This window comes from Dipodomys spectabilis, unplaced genomic scaffold, assembly GCF_019054845.1.
Source record: "Dipodomys spectabilis isolate Male_0828 unplaced genomic scaffold, ASM1905484v1 ptg000138l, whole genome shotgun sequence".
Taxonomy (NCBI): Eukaryota; Metazoa; Chordata; class Mammalia; order Rodentia; family Heteromyidae; genus Dipodomys; species Dipodomys spectabilis.
Genome location: NW_024870815.1, coordinates 3,067,272 through 3,088,406, shown reverse-complemented (window position 1 = coordinate 3,088,406; position 21,135 = coordinate 3,067,272). Strand labels below are relative to the sequence as shown.

Genomic DNA, 21,135 nt, shown 5'->3' with positions numbered 1-21,135 from the left:
TCTTTTTTTCCCCATAGCAACACCCTTGGGACACAATAACTTTTGCCTTGGAGAAACATCAGTACTCTCAAAAACAATGACATTGACTTTTATCAAAGCTTCTACAATTTCTCTTTTGAAATGAGTAAGAGGACAAATCAGACAGGTTCTCAGAACCTGTACTTTTGTAGGAGGTATGGGGGAGCAGGGTTGGCACAAATAAGAATTGAAGCATTGTTTCTGTTCTGAAAGGAAGAATGTGAGATTAAAGGCCTGAATTCATGGGTGAGTTCTGATTCACCAGCTGAGTATCTAACATTGAGAAGAGTAGCAGGGGGCTGAGAGGCATAGAGGAGGTAAGAAAGAAGTGAAATTGAGGTCTTAAGGTGTGATAGAACAGGAAAGAGATAAGGCAGCAGTAAATAGCCATCAGAGGGAGAGAACAAGAAAGGAAATGGTTGAAAATAAATTGGGAAAGAGAAATCCGTAAGAATGCAGAAAGCAAAGGCAAATAAAAATGCTATTCCATCCTTACCAAGGAAGTTCTCATGCCCTTTCCAACTATCTTTTTTGTTTGTGGTGGTCATGGGGCTTGAACTCTGGGCCTGGGTGCTGTCCCTCAGCTCTCCAGCTCAAGGCTAGCCTCTACCACTTGAGCCACAGCACCACTTCCGGTTTTCTGGTGGTTAAGTGGAGATATGAGTCTCACAGATTTCATGCCCCGGTGGCTTTGAACTGTGATCCTCAGATCTCAGCGTCCTGAGTAGCTAAGATTACAGGTGTGAGCCACTAACACCCAGCTTCCAATTATCTTTTTTAAAAATTGGTCCTCCCTCACTTGTAGCCAGACTGACCTCCTTTTTTGTTGCAACCCCTGAAAGGGGGTTCCTGAGTTAGGATCTTAACTTACACTCTACTTCACTACACTAACCAACCTACTACTGGACTGTTTTTCTCACTTCCTCTACTCAATTGGACTCCCTAACTACACCCTCCACAAACAGCAGGTGTTTTATATTATTTGTTCTGATTCTGTGTGTGTGTGTGTGTGTGTGTGTGTGTGTGTGTTTGTGCATGTGTGCCACATGCAGAGTTGTCTCTGAGTTTTTGGTTTTTTTCTCAAATCTAGAACTCTACCACTTGAGCCACAGCTCCACTGCACTTCTAGCTTTTGGGTAGTTAATTGGAGATAAGAATCTCATGGCCTTTCCTGCCTGGGCTGGCTTCACACTATCATCCTCAGATCTTAGCCTCCTGAGTAGCTAATATTACAGGCATGAGCCACTGATGCCTGGCAGTGAGAAAAGTCTTTTTTATGGAAGTTGTTGGCTTCCTTTCAGTTAATCCTGAGAAAATATTTTTCTGAAGGGTTCCTGCTTTGGTTATGTGGCTGTTATACTTTCCTTTTCCTGAGCACTTTAATTCAGACATCCTGCTAGGAGCTCCTTGAATTTTAATTACATCCTGTTAATTAAGCCACATCCTCTTGTGGATGTGAACCTGAGTTCAGCCAATCTGAGTAGAGGGGCAGGGCCTGCTGGGTTAGGGATAAAGAGAGAATAGCCTGCTCGCTCAGTGTGTTTGCTTCCAGACTTCTGGCAGCTAGTACATCCTTCTCCAGAAGTAAATTTTGCCTTGCTGATTACTTTCGAGTTGGTGTCTTTATTCTTACATGAGACCTCAACATCCAGAGGTATTTCTAAAACTGGCTTGCCTTGTTCCTTTCTTTGTTGTTTTGTGCCAGTCCTGGTGCTGGGCCCTGGCCCCGTGTTTCTTTGTTCAAGGCTAGTTCTCTCACTTGAGCCACTTCCTGCTTTTTGGTAGTTAATTGGAGATGAGTCTCATGGACTTTCCTGCCCGGGTTGGCTTTGAACCACCATCCTCAAGATTTCAGCCTTCTGACTAGCTAGGATTTCAGGTGTGAGCCACCTGTGTGTCTGGCTTGCTCTGTTCTATTCTTAAAGCTAATATCACCATCTGACAGACGTTGTTTTGTCTGTTGCTTTACTCCTAACCCTTCTAGACTGTAAATTCCACATGAACAAGGACTCTGGTTTGTTCACTACTTGTTTTTAACAGCACCTGACACCTTTGGGGATCTTCAAACACAGGCTGACTGAAGGAGTGGGTGGGGTGGGCCGAGGGCTTGACCGGAGGCGGGGTTGGCAGGCCAGGGTGTTCTGGATCTGGCTTTCTCAGCCCTGCTCACTTTCCTGTCCTCCCCTCACCCCCCCCCCCGCCCCCGCTTTCTCTCTCCCTCCCTCTTTCCTCCCACTTCAAAGGCTTGGAGAGACCAGCTGCGGGGAATGCGGAGCAAGAGGTAGAATCCGACCAAGCCCAGCTCAAATTCTGGTGAAAAGTGAGCGGAAGAGCTGACACACAGAGCACAAAACGCACACGCAAAAGTGAAGGCAAGCGGTGCAAGTAAGGGGGGAGTCGTCCAAGAGGCTAACAGACGTCACTCGCCCCAGTCACGTTCCCGACTCCCCCGCGGCGGGGCGCGGCGCGGCGCGGCGCTCCTCCTCGCCTTTCCTGCAGCGGCTCGAGGTCACGACCTCCCCATCCCCAGCGGACGCCTCCCGCCCGCACCTTACACACCCGCACCTTACACGCCCACTCTTGACACACCCGCCTCTAGAAGGCCCAGCAGGCGCCCGCGGAGGTGGTGGGGTGGGGCGGGCGGTGGGAACTACATCTCCCAGGATGCCGCGCGCGGGCACGCCTGCGCAGTGCGGACGGAGGCGGCGGTCTGTTCTCCGCTGAGGAGGAGCGGGGCTGAGGAGGGAGGCAGCGGGTGAGAGTTCAGAGTTCAGCAGCAGCAGCCCGAGCCCATGATTCCCATATGCCCTGTAGTTTCTTTCACCTATGGTGAGTCTAATATGGCCCGCCAGGCCTCTGCCCGGTCCTTCCCCGGCCCCGGGTGGCGGGGGAGCGCGGGGGTTGGGGCTGGCTGCGGGGAGGAGGCGGCGGCCGCCGCCGGGGCGTGCGAGTGAGTGCGGGCGCGCGGGGCGGGAGGCGGACGGCGGCGCGGCCGCGGCCGGGCGGGCCGGGGCGGCTTCTCACGGGCCTCTCTCTCTCTCCCCCGCCCTCCCTCGGTGTCCTGGTCCCTCCGTGTCTCTCCTCCCGCCATGGGACCCGACTCTCCGTGCCCGCCGCAGTGCCCAGCCGGCTGGGGGAAGATGCCAAAATGGCGACCGGCAACTACTTTGGATTCACCCACAGCGGGGCGGCGGCGGCGGCGGCTGCGGCCCAGTATAGGTAACGGCTTCCCGTTCTCTTCCTCCTCTCTCCCTGCGAGCCCCCGGGCCCAGGTCCCGCCGACGCCACGACCCCGCGCCCGTCCCCTCCCCCCCCACCCGCGGCCCCGCGCCCGGGCCCCGCGGCAGGCCCGGCCCGGCCCCGCGGTCCCTGCAAGCCCGCCCCGCCCGACGCCGGCTGCCGCGGGGAGCGGCCCCCATCGGGGGCGGGGAGGGAGAGACGGCGAGGTGTGGGGACGTGGAGGGCCGCTGGGGCCTTCAGCGGCCCCGGTGGCTAAAATGGCCACCCGCGGCCTTGGAGCGGGGCCGAGGCGCCCGCCGCCGCCCGCTTGGGCCCCCCGTCCCTGCCTCCGCCCGTCCAGCCCCCGCCCCGGGTCTCCCTCGGGTTGGAGGATGGAGAACGGGGAGCCAGAGGGACCTCGCGGGGAGGGACGAGTCGCTAGTCTGTCGGACTCTTCCTGCGACGCCTCTGTCCGTTCCCCCGACTCCCGCCCCCGGAGCCCAGATAACGTGTCGTTGTTTCGGTACCTTCTCTGCCCCGAGCTCCCCGGTCCTCCCATCAAACCATCTGCCGGCGTCACTGCATCCTCCGGCTCCCTTTTACTTTTTCCTGCACGGAGAGATGTTAATATACCAACCACCTGTGAATTGTGTAGTTGTTAGTCTGAAAAAGGATGTGCGAAGTTTCTAGTGTTGATAAAATGGACTGCACAGACTGGTTGCAGCTGCTGAATATAGGCTCCAGGTAGGTAGGCCAGTGATTCTCCACGGGGGTGTTGGCGAGAAGAAAATGCAAGTGAGGTTGCACTGAGTCATGGTAATGGCACGGGATGAAATCCCTACCTTAAGGCCAGCTGTCAATTCAGACCGGTCAGTGGTTTTGTATCCATCTTGTCAGTCAGAGACAAAGACGCACCGAACTAGGTATCTTATTGTTGGTACTTTTGGGTCATTCAGTTGGTTCAAACTGTAAGCACACAGAGCTCTTGAGTAATAAGCATAATTGTTATATGCCTACATTTATATATATGCATTAGGTTCATTAGCTATTGGTTAAACCCGGATAAGGTTTTTGTTTTTTCTTTTCACTTCGAGAGGCAGGCAGGTTGTGTAATGGAAAAACCTTCATTTAGGAACCTGAAGATCTGAGTGACAATCTCTTCTGCTCTTGATTTTGTATCCTTGAAGCCATTATATGAGTTTTCACTTTGACCATCTGTAAAATAGGATACTGGGCAGGTGTTTTGGAGCTGAAACTAAGGGGGGAAATTGCCCTATTTTATGGGACCCTAAGATGCCATTTATTGCAAGAAACATGATTTTAATGTACACTGAACAGAAATACATGCCTATGAAAAGCAATACTTCCGGACCCACTGATTGTGTTGATTTTTTGGTGCTGGTCCTGAGGCATAAATTCAGGGTGTAGGGCACTGTCCTTTGCTCAAGGCTGGTGCTCTACTACTTGAGACACAGCTCCACTAGGGCTTTTTGGTGGTTAATTGGAGATGAGTTTCATGAACTTTATTTCCCCAAGCTGGCTTTAAACCGTCATCCTCAGATCTCAGCCTGCCTCTTCAGTAGCTAGGATTATAGGCATGAGCCACTGGTGCCTGGCTTCATTGATTTATTTTTTTAAGAAATGTCAAAATGTATATAATTTTAACATATCCTTTGCTAACTAGCTGTAATGTTAATCAGGTTTGCTTTGTCGTCTTTTATAAAACCTATTAGAGCTGCTTGTGGAGAGATGAGGGAAATCAACCCTTTTTTTCCCCTGGGAAATGAGTTAGTTACTGGCCTGGGCCATAAATCTACTGCTTAGCAAGTACCAAGTGTCCTAGGAAAGGCTGTATTCAGCCATTAGAAATTCTACTTGTCTTACACAGTATGTTTCTGTTTTATAGTATCCACTCAATGATAGATTTAGGATTATTAACTTGTTTTGTGCCGGTACTGGGGATTGAACTCAAGGCCTCATACTCTCGCTTAGCTTTTCCTGCTCAAGGCTGGCTAGGGCACTACCACTTGGGACACACTTCCATTCTGGCTTTTTGCTGGTTAATTGGAGATAAGAATCTCCGGGATTTGTCTGCGCTCTAGTTTCCAACCAGGATCCTCAGATGAAGCCTTCTGAGTAGCTTGAATTATAGACAGGAGCAACCAGCACACCTGATTGATACCTGGCTGGTTTGTAGATTTTTTTTTTAAGTACATACTATGTATAAGAATTTTTTTTGAGGGGGGGGGTGTCAGAAATATATGTTGCCAATTCCTTTTCTGCAGATTGCCTTTTGATTACCTAATAGTAGTTTGTGTTGAATAGAAATATTTAATTTTACGGTATACCAATTTACATACTTTTCCTTTATGGCCACAGGTGCATGGCAAGATTATTAATTGTTCTTAAATACTTTGAGCATTTTTTCAAAATGCAGGTAGGAATAAGGGAGGAGGACATGTCAATCTAAAGATACTTAATTTGGGGGTTAAAATGCTTACATATTTTATCAGTAATATCCAAATTACTGAATTGGTTATTAACTACGCATATGTTATGAGAGGACTAGCTTTTTGATACTACTTATGCATATATCACCCATACTATAAAGGGTCTTTGTCCTTATGTTTATGTACATACATGAAAATAGTTTACATTTAAGAGCAAGAAATCACACCCAATACTGATATTTTGGCCAAGGAAGCTGAATAAGTAACAATAACAAGTTATGCAAAAATAAGTTAATGGTGTTTTTTCTTCTGGTCAGGAATAGTTTACAGTGAATCTTTTAGAGGTGAAAGATCAAAGCTTAGTCTGCAAAATTTTTGTTTTTGATTTGAAAAAGTCTCAACTTGGGTCCTCGTTCTTGCTAGGTACTTTACTGCTGAGCCACACCTCCAGCAAATCTTTTAAAACATTTACCTGTGGGACATGTTAATGAGTTGCCTCACATCTTTCAATATAAGATACTGAAAGCAAACATTTTATATGTAAATTTAATTCTAATTCTTGGTTTTCATCATTGCTATGCAAAATATTGGGTGAAGCTTTAGACTTTCTTAAACAATACTGAGTTTGAACCCAGGGCCTTATGCATGCTAGGCAAGTGGTTTGATACTGAGCTCCATCTTCAGCCCTATATTGAAGTGTAGAGCTTTGGTATTCATGATGACACACTAAATTTTGGGTTAGGATACATGATAAAGAGGTCATATAAAGTCCTACTACTAACAGCTTTTAGGTTTTAATAACTCATGTTAATATTTTTGTGGTGAGCATTTACTCAGTCCTTATGCTACAAATCTTAATCTGCTGTTTTTCATAGTTTTCTGTAATTTTAAAAGACAAGTAAATTGCCATTCTTGCAGATGTAATCTTTAAGAAACCTTTCCTTGCATATAGATTCTCCCTCCTGCTTTGGGAATCCTGACATCCAGGAAGGTGCTGTACCACTGAGCCACACCTCCAACAACTTAAATAAAGCTATCAGTATATCCTAGGAAGCCTCTGCATTTTTCTATTGTTTTGAGGGGTGGGTGTGGGGGTCAATACTATTTGCAAAGTGCTCCAAATAGTAACTGGCATATCAAAGTTAGCCATTATTCTCTAGGTGTTTGGAAATGAGGTTCGGAAAAGGTAAGGGTTAGAAGTGTAAATCTGGATATCACAATTTGTAATTGTGAATATGGATGAAATCGAGAACATACAAGGCCTGCCACTTACCAAGTGTTTAGTAAACATGTTTTGAATAAATGAAAGAAAAAGATTAAGCTCTGCTTGCAAACTTGGGGAACAAGTTTGTGAGAACGAGGGGGGAAAAACAAATGCTGACAAAGAATGTCCTTGAAATTAGAGTTGAAGAAAGAACTTTTTTGATAAGGAAACAGTGAGAAAGTCTTTTAAGCAGTAACTATATAAGGAGGACAAACAATGGTGTGCAGTTTATGAGGTTAGCTTTATAGCTTCTTTCTTTCCCAATCCAGTCCACCCAAACTATTTTTTTTTATCATAAGTATGATCTTCTTTACAAAATATAAATTTATAAATTTAGTCATAATGCTTGTCACCTAAGTTACTATCATCTGGTTTTCCTAGGTCTTTTTTTGTTTAAGCTCTTACACACTTTTGTAAATACTCCTTGGGCATGTGCTAAAAAAAAACTAAATTGACATAGATCATTTTCGGTGTTTTTTTCCATCTCAATGTGAATGTACATATTGTTCCCTGAAGAAATGTTAATATACTTGAGAAATGATGAAATAGTTTTTTTTCTTGCATACAGAGTTACAAAGCATTTGGTTTTAATTATGTTACCCATGAAGTTTTAGTGTATTCACTAGTTTGTAAGGTTCTTTTTAAGCAGTTGTGTTTTTTGCATAGTTCATGTGTAGTTTTTTTGTTGTTGTTTTGTTTTTTGGTCTTGAACTCTGGGCTTAGGTGCTGTCCCTGAGCTTTTCAGCTCAGACTAGCATTACCACTTGAGCCACAGCACCACTTTAGGTTTTCTGGTGGTGGTTAATTGGAGATAAGAGTGTCATGAATGTTCTTGCCCGGACTGGCTTTGAACTCAAATCTCAGCCTCTGGAGTAGTAGCTAGGATTACAGGTGTGAGCTACTGGCGCCTGGCTCATGTGTAGTTTTTTGAGCAGCTGTATAGCATTTTAGTTTTCCTTTTTTTGGTCGGGGACAGAGGGGTAGCAATAGCGTTGGGGTTTTTTGAGCTCAGGGTTTGCTTGTTAGGCAAGTAAGTGTTCTTTGAGCCACACCTCCACTTCTTTTTTGCTTTAGTTATTTCTTAGATAGATTGTCATACTTTTTGCTCTGGCCAAATCAGATCAAAGTTCTTTCATGTGTGCTACTACACCCAGTTTATTGAGATGGGGTCTTGATAGTTTTTTCTCCAGGCTAACCTTGAATTGCAATCCACAATCTCCCCTGCCTTGAGTGACTGGTAAGACAGTATACAACATCATTCCCAGTCATTCTAGAAAATTTGGGCACAATTATTATATAGTCAGTTAATATTTAACATTGATTATAGCCAAGCACCAGTGGTTCATACTAGTAATCCTAGCTAATCATGAAGCTGAGATCTGAGGATCATGATTCAAAGCCAGCCTGAGCAGGGAAGTGAGACTCTCATCTCCAGTTAACCACTAAAAAGCCAGAAGTGAAACTGTGGCTTAAGTAGTAGAGCAGTAGCCTTGAGCTTAGAAGTTCAGTGCTCAGACTCGAGTTCAAACCTGGGACTGGCACACACACAAAAAACAGTTATTGGTCTTCATGTTTACCAATGTCAACAATTCATTCTGAAATAATTTTCATTCATCCTGAAGTAAATATTTCAGAATTTTCTTTAGTAATGAGCTCCCTTCCTCTTTTTTTTTTTTGGGGGGGGGGTCCGGTAGTGTGGCCTGAACTCTGGGCCTGGGCGCTGTCCCTCAGCTCTTCAGCTCAAGGCTAGCTCTCTATCACTTGAGCCACAGCGCCACTTCTGGGTTTTTTCTTTTTGCATTATGTGGTGCTCAGGAATCGAACCCAGGGCCTCAGGCATGCAAGGCAAGCGCTCTACCACTGAGCCACCTTCCCAGCCCCCCCCCCCTTTCCTCTTTTTTCTTTGGTCCACTGTGGGGCTTGAACTCTGGGCCTAAGTGCTGTCCCTGAGCTCTTCTGCTCAAGGCTAGTGGTGCTCTTCGACTTGAGCCACAGTGCCACTTCCATTTTTCTGGTGGTTAATTGGAGATAAGAATCTCTTAAGATTCTCACAGACTTTCCTGCCCAGGCTGGCTTAGAACCACAATCCTCAGATCTCAGCCCTCCTGAGTAACTAGGATTACAGGCGTGAGCCACTGACTCCCATCTTCCCTTCCTTTTTAATCTCAGAATATCTTTTGTTCTGTTTTGTTGTGTTTTACAGTACCTCTGAGTTACATCTCTAGCCTCCAAAATATTTTTATTTTTTCTCTAATTTCCACTAAATCTCTGTAGGCAGATTTTCCCCCCCCTCTGGCTACTATAAAAATTTGTCTTTTAAGTTTATTGCCTCATTTGCATACATGTTGTTATGTATTCTGTTTTATTTACTCCTGTTTGGGGATTGTTAGGCCTCCTACATCTGAGGATTGTTGTTTTTCATCAGTTTTGGGGAATCTATGTTTAGCTATCTTTCTTGATCTTCATTTATCATACCAACTGATTATGTTAACCAACACTGTTCTCACCTAGAGTTTTTAACTTCTTTCATGAGTAATTATTTTTTGGGGGGGTCGGTTATGGGGCCTGAACTCTGGGGCTAGCACTTTACCACTTGATCCACAGCACCACTTCAACTTTTTCTGCTTATGTGGTACTGAGGAATTGAACCCCGGGCTTCATGCATGCAAGGCAAACACTGCCACTGAGCCACCTTCCCAGTCCCTTGGGTAATTTTTTGCCAGCATGTCTAATAAGTTATGTAAGAGCCTAGTTTCTGGCTTTTTTGTATACTGTACTTAATTTCTGGAAGTTCTGCTTGGTTCTTTTAAAAGTCGGTCTGAAGGACCAGAGGTTGTAGAGCATGCCTGTAATCTCAGATCCTCTGGAGGCAGAAGTAGGAGATCTTGATCTCAGTCTGACTCCAGGAAAGCCTGAAACCTCATCTGAAAAACTAAAGCAAAAAAAAAACCCGAGAAATAATGACCCAAGTACAAGTATGAAGACCTGAGGTCTTTTGATCTGTGCCTTATGTTTTTTTATTTCGTTGTTTTGATCGTGGTGTTTGAACTCTGGGCTTGGGTGCTGTCCTTGTGCTCTTCAGCTCAAGGTGAGCCAGCCACAGCACCACTTCTGGTTTTCTAGTGGTTTATTGGAGATGAGTCTCACGGACTTTCCTGCCCTGGCTATCTTTGAACTGCCATCCTCAGATCTCATCCTCCTGAGTAGCTAGGAATACAGGCATGAGCCACCGGTGCCGGGCAATGTACCTTATTATTTTTTTAAATCTTAGTTTGAATAATGTTTTCTACCTTTTTTAATGTACTTAAGTTTATAGATGTATTCATGGTATCTTGTTTAAGACTTTTTTTAAATTTATAAGCCTGTTTCTTTGAACATTATGGCATTTAGGGAGAAATGGGTATTTTGTGGCACTTGGAATTATTACTTGTTGAGAATTTAATTTCTTGGCTTAGATTCTGATTTAATAGCCCAAACCTGCGGTTTGTTTCTTTTATGACAAGGGCTGTCTTCTCATTTATAAGAAGAGATTTTTTCATCTTTACTCATCCAGGCTGAGACAGTTTCCTTACAGTTCTCCCTTAAGGACTGAGAAGAGCTTTATCCTAATCCACTGACTTTGATGGTTCCTTATCAGAGCCCCCAAATCCCAAACTATTCTTTCTCAGTTCTTTCTTGGTTCTGCTAACACAGAAAATGATAGGCATTTTATGTAGTATTCTGCATAAAATAGGAGGAGTTTTGGGGTTCTAGGTGAGAATATGATACCTATGTGCGATTTGGAGTTCTCACCATTTGTTCATTGCTCATTCAAGACCAACATTTGTTGTTGGCAAGCTACCAATTTTAGACCACTCAAAAGTGTGTTAGGCTAACTGGTGCAGCTTCATGAGCTCTTGTTACCAGACCATAAGAGGATGCAAACATTGTTCAATTTGGTTTACATTTTTACATCCTGTACATAAATTTCCTTGCAGAGTAATGGCATTTGCAGGTCAGCTACTTTTTATTAACAGGTTTTATCAACATGTATTTGTCAAGAGGGTTTCATTGTAACATTTCCATACATGCTTACGATGTTACCCCAAAATGCTAGATAGATAACTTGGACATCGTTCTAGACCTACAAGGATGAGCAGGTGCCATCAGAATAGCCTAATGTAGTTAAGGCTTTTACCTTTCAAGTTTCCTTTATCTTTAATAAAGAAATTTTTAGAAGTATTTTGTTCTTGTTTTTAGGTACCTTACATTACAGGAGGTTTTTTGTTCTCCTATCTAAGCTTACTTAGTTGAATCCTAAGTATTCATTTCGTGGTTTATTTTGAAAAATTGTCTTAAGGCCAGTTGTTGATTCAAGCCTGCAACCTTTGCTACTCAGGAGACTGAGATCTGAGATTCTTGGTTTGATATCAGCCTGGGCTGAAAATCCAGAAGTCCAGAAGTGGAGCTGTGACTCAGGTGGTTGAGCTGGCCCAACCTTGAGTGAAAATGCTAAGGGACAGTGCCCAGGTCCTGAGTTTTAAGCACCAGTACCAGCACATACACACATTCACACAATATATGTTTTGTATCTGGCCTATTTCATTTAGGTAATATAATGTCCTTAAGGTTTGTTTTTACCCTTAGGACAGAATTTCCTTCATTTTTCAAAACTTGACTTGCCATTGTATATACCTTTTGGGTTTTTTTTTTTTTCATTCCTTTATTGGTGAATATTTGGGTTGTTTCTACTCTTGGTTTCTGTTAATAGTTCTGAATGTCTTGAACACTTTTAAAATTTCTTTTGGACATATACCCTTAAGAGAGATTGCTGAGTCATATAATAAGATGTTTTGTTTGTTTTGTCTGAGATGGGACTCCACTAATAATTTCATTCATTGGCTGGCACTCTACCACCTGAGCCATGCCTCAAATCCTAACAGTTCTTTTTTATAGCTCTTTTCATATCAATTGCACTCTTTTATATTCCTACCAACAATGCATAAGAGTTCTAACTTTGTCTCTTCTTTCCCCTCTCCCTGCCCTTCTTCTCCCTCCCTTATTACCTCTCCATGCAGGGGATCAGAACCCAAAGCCTTGAGCATGCTAGGCAAGTACTCTATCACCGAGCTACACTCCAGCCCCAAGGGTTTTATTTCTTCCACGTCTCAAACACTTGTCTTTATAGTAACCCTTCTAAATGGACAATGAAATGACAACTTGTGATTTTGATTTGAATTTTGATCATCTTTTCATATATTCTTTGGTCATTTATATATCTTTATAGAAAGGTCAGGTTATTTGACTTTCTTGTTCAGTAGTAAGAATTCTTATGATTTTGGATTTTACTTATAACAGTTTGCAAATATTTTTTCCTGATCTCTGAAGTGTCTTTCACTCCAGTAGTTACGTTCTTTAATGAATTTAGGTTTGACGTAGTCCATTTTGTCTCTCTTTGCTTGATTTGCTTGTGCTTTTGATGTCAGACTAGGTACCCCTTTGATCATTTTGAGTTATTGAAAGGATTCAACTCAATTTCTTTACATGTGGATGTCTCCTTTTCCCCGCACTGTTTGTTGGAAAGACTGGTGTTTGGCCCCTTTGTCAGTTATTTGACAGTGTACTTCAGGGTTTATTTTTGGTCCTTTAATTCAGTTCCATTGTCTTTTGGGAGTATTATACAAGGATAATGCATTGAACCTGTAGATCACTTTTGAGTGTAGTTGAGTCTTAAAATACTAGGTATTCTACCCCAAAGACATGGGATTAAAATGTTAAAAGTATTATTAAATCATTTAAAGTAAGAAAAATAGAATCACAAGGTACATGTCTGTGTTTGGGAGGCTGAGACAGGAGGATTGTAAGTTCCAGTGTGGCCTACATAGTATGTAGTCAGTATGAGTTGACTACATGTCTCAAAAAAGAAGTAGCCAAAAATGATAGTACACAGTTATTCCAGCACTGAAAGGGCAGAAGCAGGAAGATCAAAAATTCCAGGTATGCCTGGGCTACATAGTCTGGCCCTATTCCGATTACAAAAACGCTAAAGACCTCCAACTTCTCAAAGATCTCTGGCATTCTGTTTCTCTTTGTTTTAGTGTTAATCTTTATATCATTAAATAATATGCTACTTCTGCTAGTTCAGAGTTTATCACCTGCATGCTATTTTATTTCCTGTATTATAGTTTAGACTTACTATATAATAGCTTCTCATGCTTTTCTCTTCTCCCAAAATTCAGTACTGCCAAAAGTAAATAAATAAAAACTGAGATCCTTATTCTGATCCTATATGTAATTAGACAGAGTACAGAATTCTACATTAATAATCATTGTTGCCTGAGTTTTGAAGACATAATCCAATTGTCTCCTGCTAGCCCTTGCTGTTATTCTTAGTCTAATTTCCACTTAGTTCTAGGGCATTATTTTTTCATTGTTTTGATTGTTTAGAATATTTTTTTGTGTTGCTATTGAAAAATACTAGTCTCAGCCAGGCGCCAGTGGCTCACACCTGTAATCCTAGCTACTCAGGAGGCTGATGTCTAAGGATCATAGTTCAAAGCCATCCTGGGCAGGAAAAGTCCATGAGACTCTAATCTCCAGTAAACCACCAGAAAACTAGAAGTGGCTCTATGGCTCAAGTGGTAGAGCACTATCCTTGAGCTGAAGAGCTGAGGGACAGCGGCCAGGCCCAGAGTCCAAGCCCCGTGACTGACAAAAAACAAAAACCCAAACAACAACAACAACAAAAAAAACATTGAATTTGGAAATGTGCTTCTGTTAGTGAGAAATTTTAATTTCTTTTTCACCTAGTTAAATATTGGATCTCTAGACTTACCCCTTGTCTTAATTTTTCATATCTCTGTCTTGTATATATTTGTTAACTTATCTTCTAGGCTCTAGTTTGAAGCTTTTGTCTTCTTGGTGCAGATGAAAGGGTTTTTTGGTACTGGGTTTGAACTCTGGGCCTCACACTTGTTAGGCAAGCAGGCTATTACTGAGCCATGCCTCTGGTTCTTTTTTGTACTAGTTAGTTTTGAGATAGGGTTTTTTTTTTAATTCTTTTTTTTTTTTTGGTTGTTCATGGGGCTTGAACTCTGGGCCTGGGCACTGTCCCTTAGGTCTTCAGCTCAAGGCTATTGCTCTACCAAAATTGAGCCACAGTGCCACTTCTGGCTTTTTTTGCTTATATGGTGCTGAAGAATTGAACTCAGGGCCTCATGTATACAAGGGAAGAACTTTACCACTGAGCCACCTTCCCAGCCCCAGAGATAGGGTTTTTCTGTCGGAAGCACAATCCAGCTTTTTTAGGCTTCTTGTCCTAATCAGAATGACAACCTCCCACTATCCCATTCAGCTACTGGTTAATAAGAAGGGATCTTGTGAAGTTTTCTACCCAATCTGGCCTTGAATCATGATCTTTTCTCTCTGAACCTTGAGTGTTTTTACTTTTTTTTACAAAAATTACGTCCTTTTTTATGTCTGACTCCTGGCTTTTCTCAATCTTAAACATTTTGTATTTTTCATGATTTGTTAGCTTATCTATGTTAAAACTGAACCTGATTAAATTTGACTTATTAATAGAATAAGAGATTATTCAAACACAGACGCTCTTATTCTAGTACATGCTTTATAAGTGAAATTTTATCGAAGTTCACAAATGTTGTTGCTGCTATTGTTACTGTTTTTGGCCCAACTCTGGGCCTGGGTGCTGTCCCTCAGCTTTTCAGTTTAAGGCCAGTGCTCTACCACTTGAGCACAGTGCCACTTTGTTTTCTGGTCGTTAATTGGAGATAAGATCTCATGGCTTTGAACTGTGATCATCAGATCTCTGCCTCCTGAGTAGCTAGGATTACAGGCGTGAGCCTGCCCACAAATGTATTGTGATGGTACAACACTTGGATTTTTAAAAATTGTCCTGTTTTGTAAGTACTTGAAGAATTTAATTTTATACACTTTATGCAGGGAGATAACTCCTTTTATCCAATCAGCCTTTGTTGGTGGTTGTATTTGGGGAATTTTGGGGAGATGGTATGATGATGTTAACATAGAGACTTTTATATGCTAAACAGGTAGGTTCTCTTACCACCTGAATCACACCCCCAACCCTTGTTTTTTCTCACTATTTTTCAGGTAGAATCTCTTGGTTTTGTCCAGGTGCCTCTCAAACAGTGATCCTCTAATCCGTGCCCTTCCTTGCAACCGCCTTGCCAGGCATACACCACCACTCTTGGCTTTTTTTCCCCAAGAATCTATTAATAATACAAAGGAGTTTTGTTGTGATAATTCCATATGTATGTAATAGTGTACTTTAAACACTAAAACCTTACCCTCGGGCTGGGGAGGGGCTCAGTGGTAGAGCGCTTGCCTTGAGCTGAAGAGTTGAGGGACAATGCCCAGGCCCAGAGTTCAGGCCCACTACCGGACCCCCCAAAAACTTACCCTCTCCCCATTTTCAGTGGTTTTGGTTTTTATTATTGTATGCCATATGCATTTCTGCGTGTGTGCATGCGTGCGCATGTGTGAGTGAATTATTTCTGTCCTCTTCGTATATGCCTACCCTCTCCTTTTCCTTTCTCCCTCTCAGAACCCTTCCAGTTTTTTCAGGTCTAGAGTCTTTGTGTGAACAAAAACATGCAATATTTGGCTTTTGGAGCTTGACTTCCTCAAAGTGATTATCTCATTTCTATCCAATATCCTGCCAACAACATATTTTACTTTGTAATGGCTGAATAATACTCCTGACTATATACATACACACTATTTTTGACCCCTTCATCAGTTTTTTTTTTTAAATTTAATTTAATTTTATTTGTGAACATACTGTACAGAGGAGTTACAGTTACATGGGCAGGATAATGCATACATTTCTTACCAAGCATTGCAGCCTCCTCCTTTGTTTACCCTTCACATCCCTTCCCAGCCTCCCCCCTCCCCCCCAATCCCAATCCTTCTCCTCCTTCCCCCCCCCCCCCCCCCCAACGTTATAAAGCTCGTTGTTGCAACAGGTCCACCTGTATCCTTAAACAACTGGTTTTTCCCCATCTCCTCCACAAGTTATACTGACATCAAATATAGTGAAAGCAGGGGTTATACTGTGGGGGAGGGACATACAAAGCAACAAAGAGATAATCTTATAAATGTGTTAGAAACACATGCATGAAAGAAAAAAACATTAAAATACACATCTAAGGGTTCATTTTCCTGACATCACATTATCTGATCTTTTCCGCTTGACTCATACATATACTAGATATTACAAATAAGGGAAACCATGGGACCTACGTTTCTTTGGGCCTGGCTTACTTCACTTAATATAATTTTTTCCATGTTTTTCCATTTCCTAACAAATGGGGCAATGTCATTCTTTCTGATGGAGGCATAGAATTCCATTGTGTATATATACCACATTTTCTTGATCCATTCATCTACTGAGGGGCATCTGGGTTGGTTCCATATCTTAGCTATGGTAAATAATGCTGCAATAAACATAGTTGTGCTGGTAGCTTTAGTGTGGTCTTGTTTGTAAACATTAGGGTAAATGCCCAAAAGTGGGATTGCTGGGTCATAGGGGAGCTCTATGTGAAGTCTTTTGAGGAACCTCCATACTGCTTTCCAAAGTGGTTGAACGAGTTTACATTCCCACCAACAATGAAGTAAGGTTCCTTTCTGTCCACATCCCCTCCAGCATCTGTTGTTGTTAGAGTTCTTGATTTTTGCCGTTCTAACTGGAATGAGGTGATATCTCAATGTTGTTTTGATTTGCATTTCTTTTATGGCTAGGGATGTTGAACATTTCTTCGTGTGTCTATTGGCCATCCTTCTTTCTTCTTTAGAGAAGTTTCTCTTTAAGTCTTTCGCCCACTTATTTATTGGGCAGTTGTTTCTTTGAGGATTTGTTGTTGGGGGGTTTAATTTTTTGAGTTCCAAGTATATTTTAGATATGAGACCCTTGTCCGTTGTATGGCTAGTAAAGATCTTCTCCCAATCTGTGGGCTTTCTATTGATCTTGCTAGCTATGTCATTTGCCCTGCAGAAGCTCTGCAACTTTATGCAATCCCATTTGTCCAACCTTTCTTTGATTTGTTGTGTTTCCGGGTCTCTGTCTATTCAGAAAATTTCGGCCTGAGCCAAGGAGACCCAGGGTTTCTCCTATTCCATCCTGTAATGTTTTCAGAGTGTCTGCTTTGACTTCAAGGTCTTTGATTCATTTGGAGTTGATTCTGGTGCAGGGTGATATATAAGGATCTAGCTTAAGTTTTCTACATGTAGTTAACCAATTTTGCCAGCACCATTTACTGAAGAGGTTGTCTTTCTTCCATTCTATTGTTTTAGCTCCCTTATCGAAGATTAGATGGCTATAGGTCTGTGGGTTCATTTCTGGGTTTTCAATTCTATTCCTGAGGTCTGTTCTTATGCCAATACCAAGCTGTTTTGATTACTATGGCTTTATAGTAGAGTTTGAAGTTTGGTATTGATATTCCTCCAGCAGTGTTCTTTCCATTCAGGAGCGTTTTTGCTATTCGGGGTCTTTTATTGTTCCATATGAATTTTTGGATTGCCTCTTCTATTTCCTTGAAGAATGAGGTTGGAATTTAGATAGGTATTGCGTTGAATTTTTAGATAGCCTTGGGAAGTATTGCCATTTTCACGATGTTAATCTTTCCAATCCAGGTCATCAGTTTTTTTTTGACACTTATTCATTGAGATGTCTCAAACTGTGAGATCCTCTTAATCTCTACCTATCTCCCAAGTAGCTGGGATTACAGCTCCACTTCTGGCCCATTGTAATTTTTTTGTGTTCTTTCAGAGACAAATTTGCCCTTGGGTCCTGGCTGGGCTTGAATTCTAGATATTTTTCTCTCAGCCTTCCAGGTATCAGGATTATTATGGGTATATTCTACTATCTCATCAACACCTGTTTTTTGCGGGGGGTGGGGGGGGGGGGAAGTCCAGTCATGGGGCCTGAACTCTGGGCCTGGGCGCTGTCCCTCAGCTAGCGCTGTACCACTTGAGCCACAGCGCCACTTCTGGCTTTTTTTCTTTTTGCTTTTATGGTGCTGAGGAATCGAACCCAGGGCCTCATGCATGCAAGGCAAGCGCTATACCACTGAGCCACCTTCCCAGCCCTCCATCAACACTTTTTAATATTCCAAAAGTCTTGATTGAATTATTTCTACTTACAACCAGTTTTGTTTAAGCTAATTTGACTTAATTTTGTTTTCTTTTTTCTTTGTTACCCTACTTGCTGTGTTAGGGATCAAACCCATACCTCACTTATACAAGGGAAGTACAGTACTATACAACTGATACCTTCAGCTCTTTCTCTCAATATTAAAAAGTAAATTTACGTAGCCACCCTGTATGTAATTGAATTAATATAGGTTAATCTGGTTATCTGTACTGTACAAAAGTAATTTTTCTAAGAGTATTTGGAGTCAAAAGAGAAATTTCGAGGTAGGTTTAGGATAATGAATCAGAGAATATTTCTTTTAAATCGCATTTCACTGCCCTAGGAATTAGCCCAATAGGAATTGAAACTAGATTATCATTTTTCCTGATGCTTGTGGTGAAGTTAGTGCTCCCATTGAGATGATGTGTAGAGACCTGACTATACAGACCAGAATTGAGATAGGCAGCCCTAGGATGGAAACAGAAATTGTTGCTTGCACTGGCACCTGTTTTTAATATGGTTCCTGGGAAGGGTGACTATATAATTTATTGTTGAGAAACTTAAGAGAGTAAGTAACAGGGATATCACTGATAATTATACTAAGACTGAAGACATGAACCAGGGCATATGATAGCCTTCCTTCCTGAGTCACATGGTCTTTTTTATGGTTAGGATCAGAGGATTTCCACTTTTTCCCTTATAAAGGGCAAGTTTTAGGGATGAAGAAATATGGACAGGTACTATGTAAGGAATGGTGGATAAGTGTACTAGACCCTCCATAGTTTCTGGTTCTGCATTAACAATGGAAAATATTCAGGGAAAATAATGAAGACTGTACTAATGAACATGTGTAGACATTTTTCCTTGTCATTATTATCTAGCAGTACAACAGCTATTTACATAGAATTTTCATATTATGGAAGTGGCGCTGTAGCTCAAGTGGTAGAGCGCTCGCCTTGAGCTGAAGAGTTGAGGGACAGTTCCCAGGCCCAGAGTTCAAGCCCCACGACTGACAAAAAAAAAAGAAAAAGAAAAAGAAAAATGTTAGAATTTTCATATTAATAACATACTACAAGTGATAGATGACTTACAATATGTACAAGGATATATGTACATTATGTGCAAATACTATGGTATTTTATATGAGAGATTTGAGTGAAATATCTTTAGATTTTGTTACGCTGGGGAGTCCTGGAACTAGTTCCCTATTGGTACTAAAGACAACTTTATAATAATACAATTTTATCTAAACTTTTTGGTTAACCCAAATCTTTCTTATATAATCTTAAGTAAGTGAACTCTTTATTAGTTAAATGTTTAACATATTTCAGACTTGGCAAATTTATGAATAAAAATTTTCTCAGGTCTGAAATGTTAAAGGAGTATGACTTGCTAGTGGCTTGTTTTTCCCTTAAGGATATAGAATTGTCCACAAAATGAAACACACTGTTCTAGCCAACTTTCCCAGTATTTTTTTTTTTTTTCAGTTGTGGAGCTTGAACTTGGGACTTGTGCATGAACTGTCTGAGCTCTTTCACTCAAGGCTAGTGCTCTACCAATATGAGCCACAGCTCTACTTTGGGACTTATCCTACCTGGTCTGGCTTTGAACCTTGATCCTCAGATCTCAGCCTCCTAAATAGCTAGGATTAGAGGCATAAGCCACCAGTACCCAGCTCACTTTTCCACTATTACAATGTAACCTTCCCCTTTCCTGTCTTATTATTGGCATGTATTTAGAAAGTGTTAGCTACTTTTATATGAAAATATGGAAAGCTTATAAATAGAAATTATAATTTCTTTGGACTCATTTCTGTGTTTTGTTTTCTTTTTTATATTGACTGAAATCTGCAACCCTTTAACTTTCAGCTTTTGCCTGCAGTTTTGTTCTCTAGAGCAACATGGAAGTGTCATCTTTTAGAAGCCAACTGTCAGCTTTCCTATACTGAATTTCCTCAGGTCCCCTTTTATATGAACTAAAGTGTGTATATATTAGATTCATATTGATTCTTTCTGGACACATCTTGGTATGTGTTTTTTTTTTTTAATAGAGGTGAAATACGATGGTAGAATTTAAATTTTATACTTTTCATGTTACCCTGCATGCCAGTGTGAAATATTGTTCTATATAGTCTGTGAATCAGATACTCTTTAAAAATAGGTGCAAAATTTATGTCCCCTTCCCCTCCCTAAGTTATTCTTAACTATTGGCTCATATTAAAACTTGTAGTTAGCTACAATTTGCCAGCAAAATAATCATCAGTGCTCCTTGTTTTAGAAGGCATTTCTTACTTAGGAATTTAGCCTTACCGAATAAATTACTCAAAAACTTTTAACAGCTAATATGCTTGGTATCTGTAGACCTTTTGTTTCATATGATATTAATTTAAAAGGTAAAGTAGAGCTAGATGCTTGTGGCTCGTGTCTATAAATTCCGTCTACTCAGGAGGCGGAGATAAGAACATTATGGTCCAATGCCAGCCTGGGCACAAAAGTCTGAGAAGCTGGGTGCAGGTCGCTCACAACTGTAAAAGCCAGGCAGGAAAGTCCATGAGACTGTTATCTCCAATTAACCACCAGAAAATAGGAAGTGGCCTTGTGGCTCAAATTGGTAGAGTCCTTTAGGCCCTGAGTTCAAGTCCCATGACTGGCAAAGCAATAAATAAAGGTCTGAGACCCTTATTTCCAATTAAGCACCAAAAAGTTGGAATTGAAGCTCTGGCTCAACTGGTAGTGCACTACCCTCAAGTAAAAAAAGCTCAGGGACAGCATCCCAGCCCTGAATTCAAGCTCCAGGATTGTTACCAAAAAAAAAAGTACAAGTAATATTTCTTAAAGAAATATAGGTAGAAATTAGTTTGATTATTGTTTGGAAAATGTTCTTGCCTCTTAGTTAAGTGGCAGTGATTGCAAAGCATCCGCCTTAGGGTTCTTTCTATAGCATATCCTGTTACGTTTCAAGAGAAAATTAATTTCGTAATGAAATACTGCCTATATATATGCAGGGAGTTATATCTGGAGATAGCTAAAATATTT

The 21,135-nt window shown here is 41.7% G+C and overlaps 1 protein-coding gene across 1 annotated transcript in view; it reads left to right on the top strand.

The window, feature by feature from the left end:
- Positions 1-2,730: 2,730 nt before the first annotated feature.
- Zfr (zinc finger RNA binding protein) overlaps positions 2,731-21,135 on the top strand; it is a 73,625-nt gene continuing 55,220 nt past the window's right edge. The window contains exons 1-2 of the mRNA XM_042690636.1: positions 2,731-2,847; positions 3,138-3,237. Of these exons, the coding sequence (XP_042546570.1) occupies positions 2,811-2,847; positions 3,138-3,237 (137 nt within the window). The 5' untranslated portion in view covers positions 2,731-2,810. The remainder of the gene's footprint in view (positions 2,848-3,137; positions 3,238-21,135) is intronic.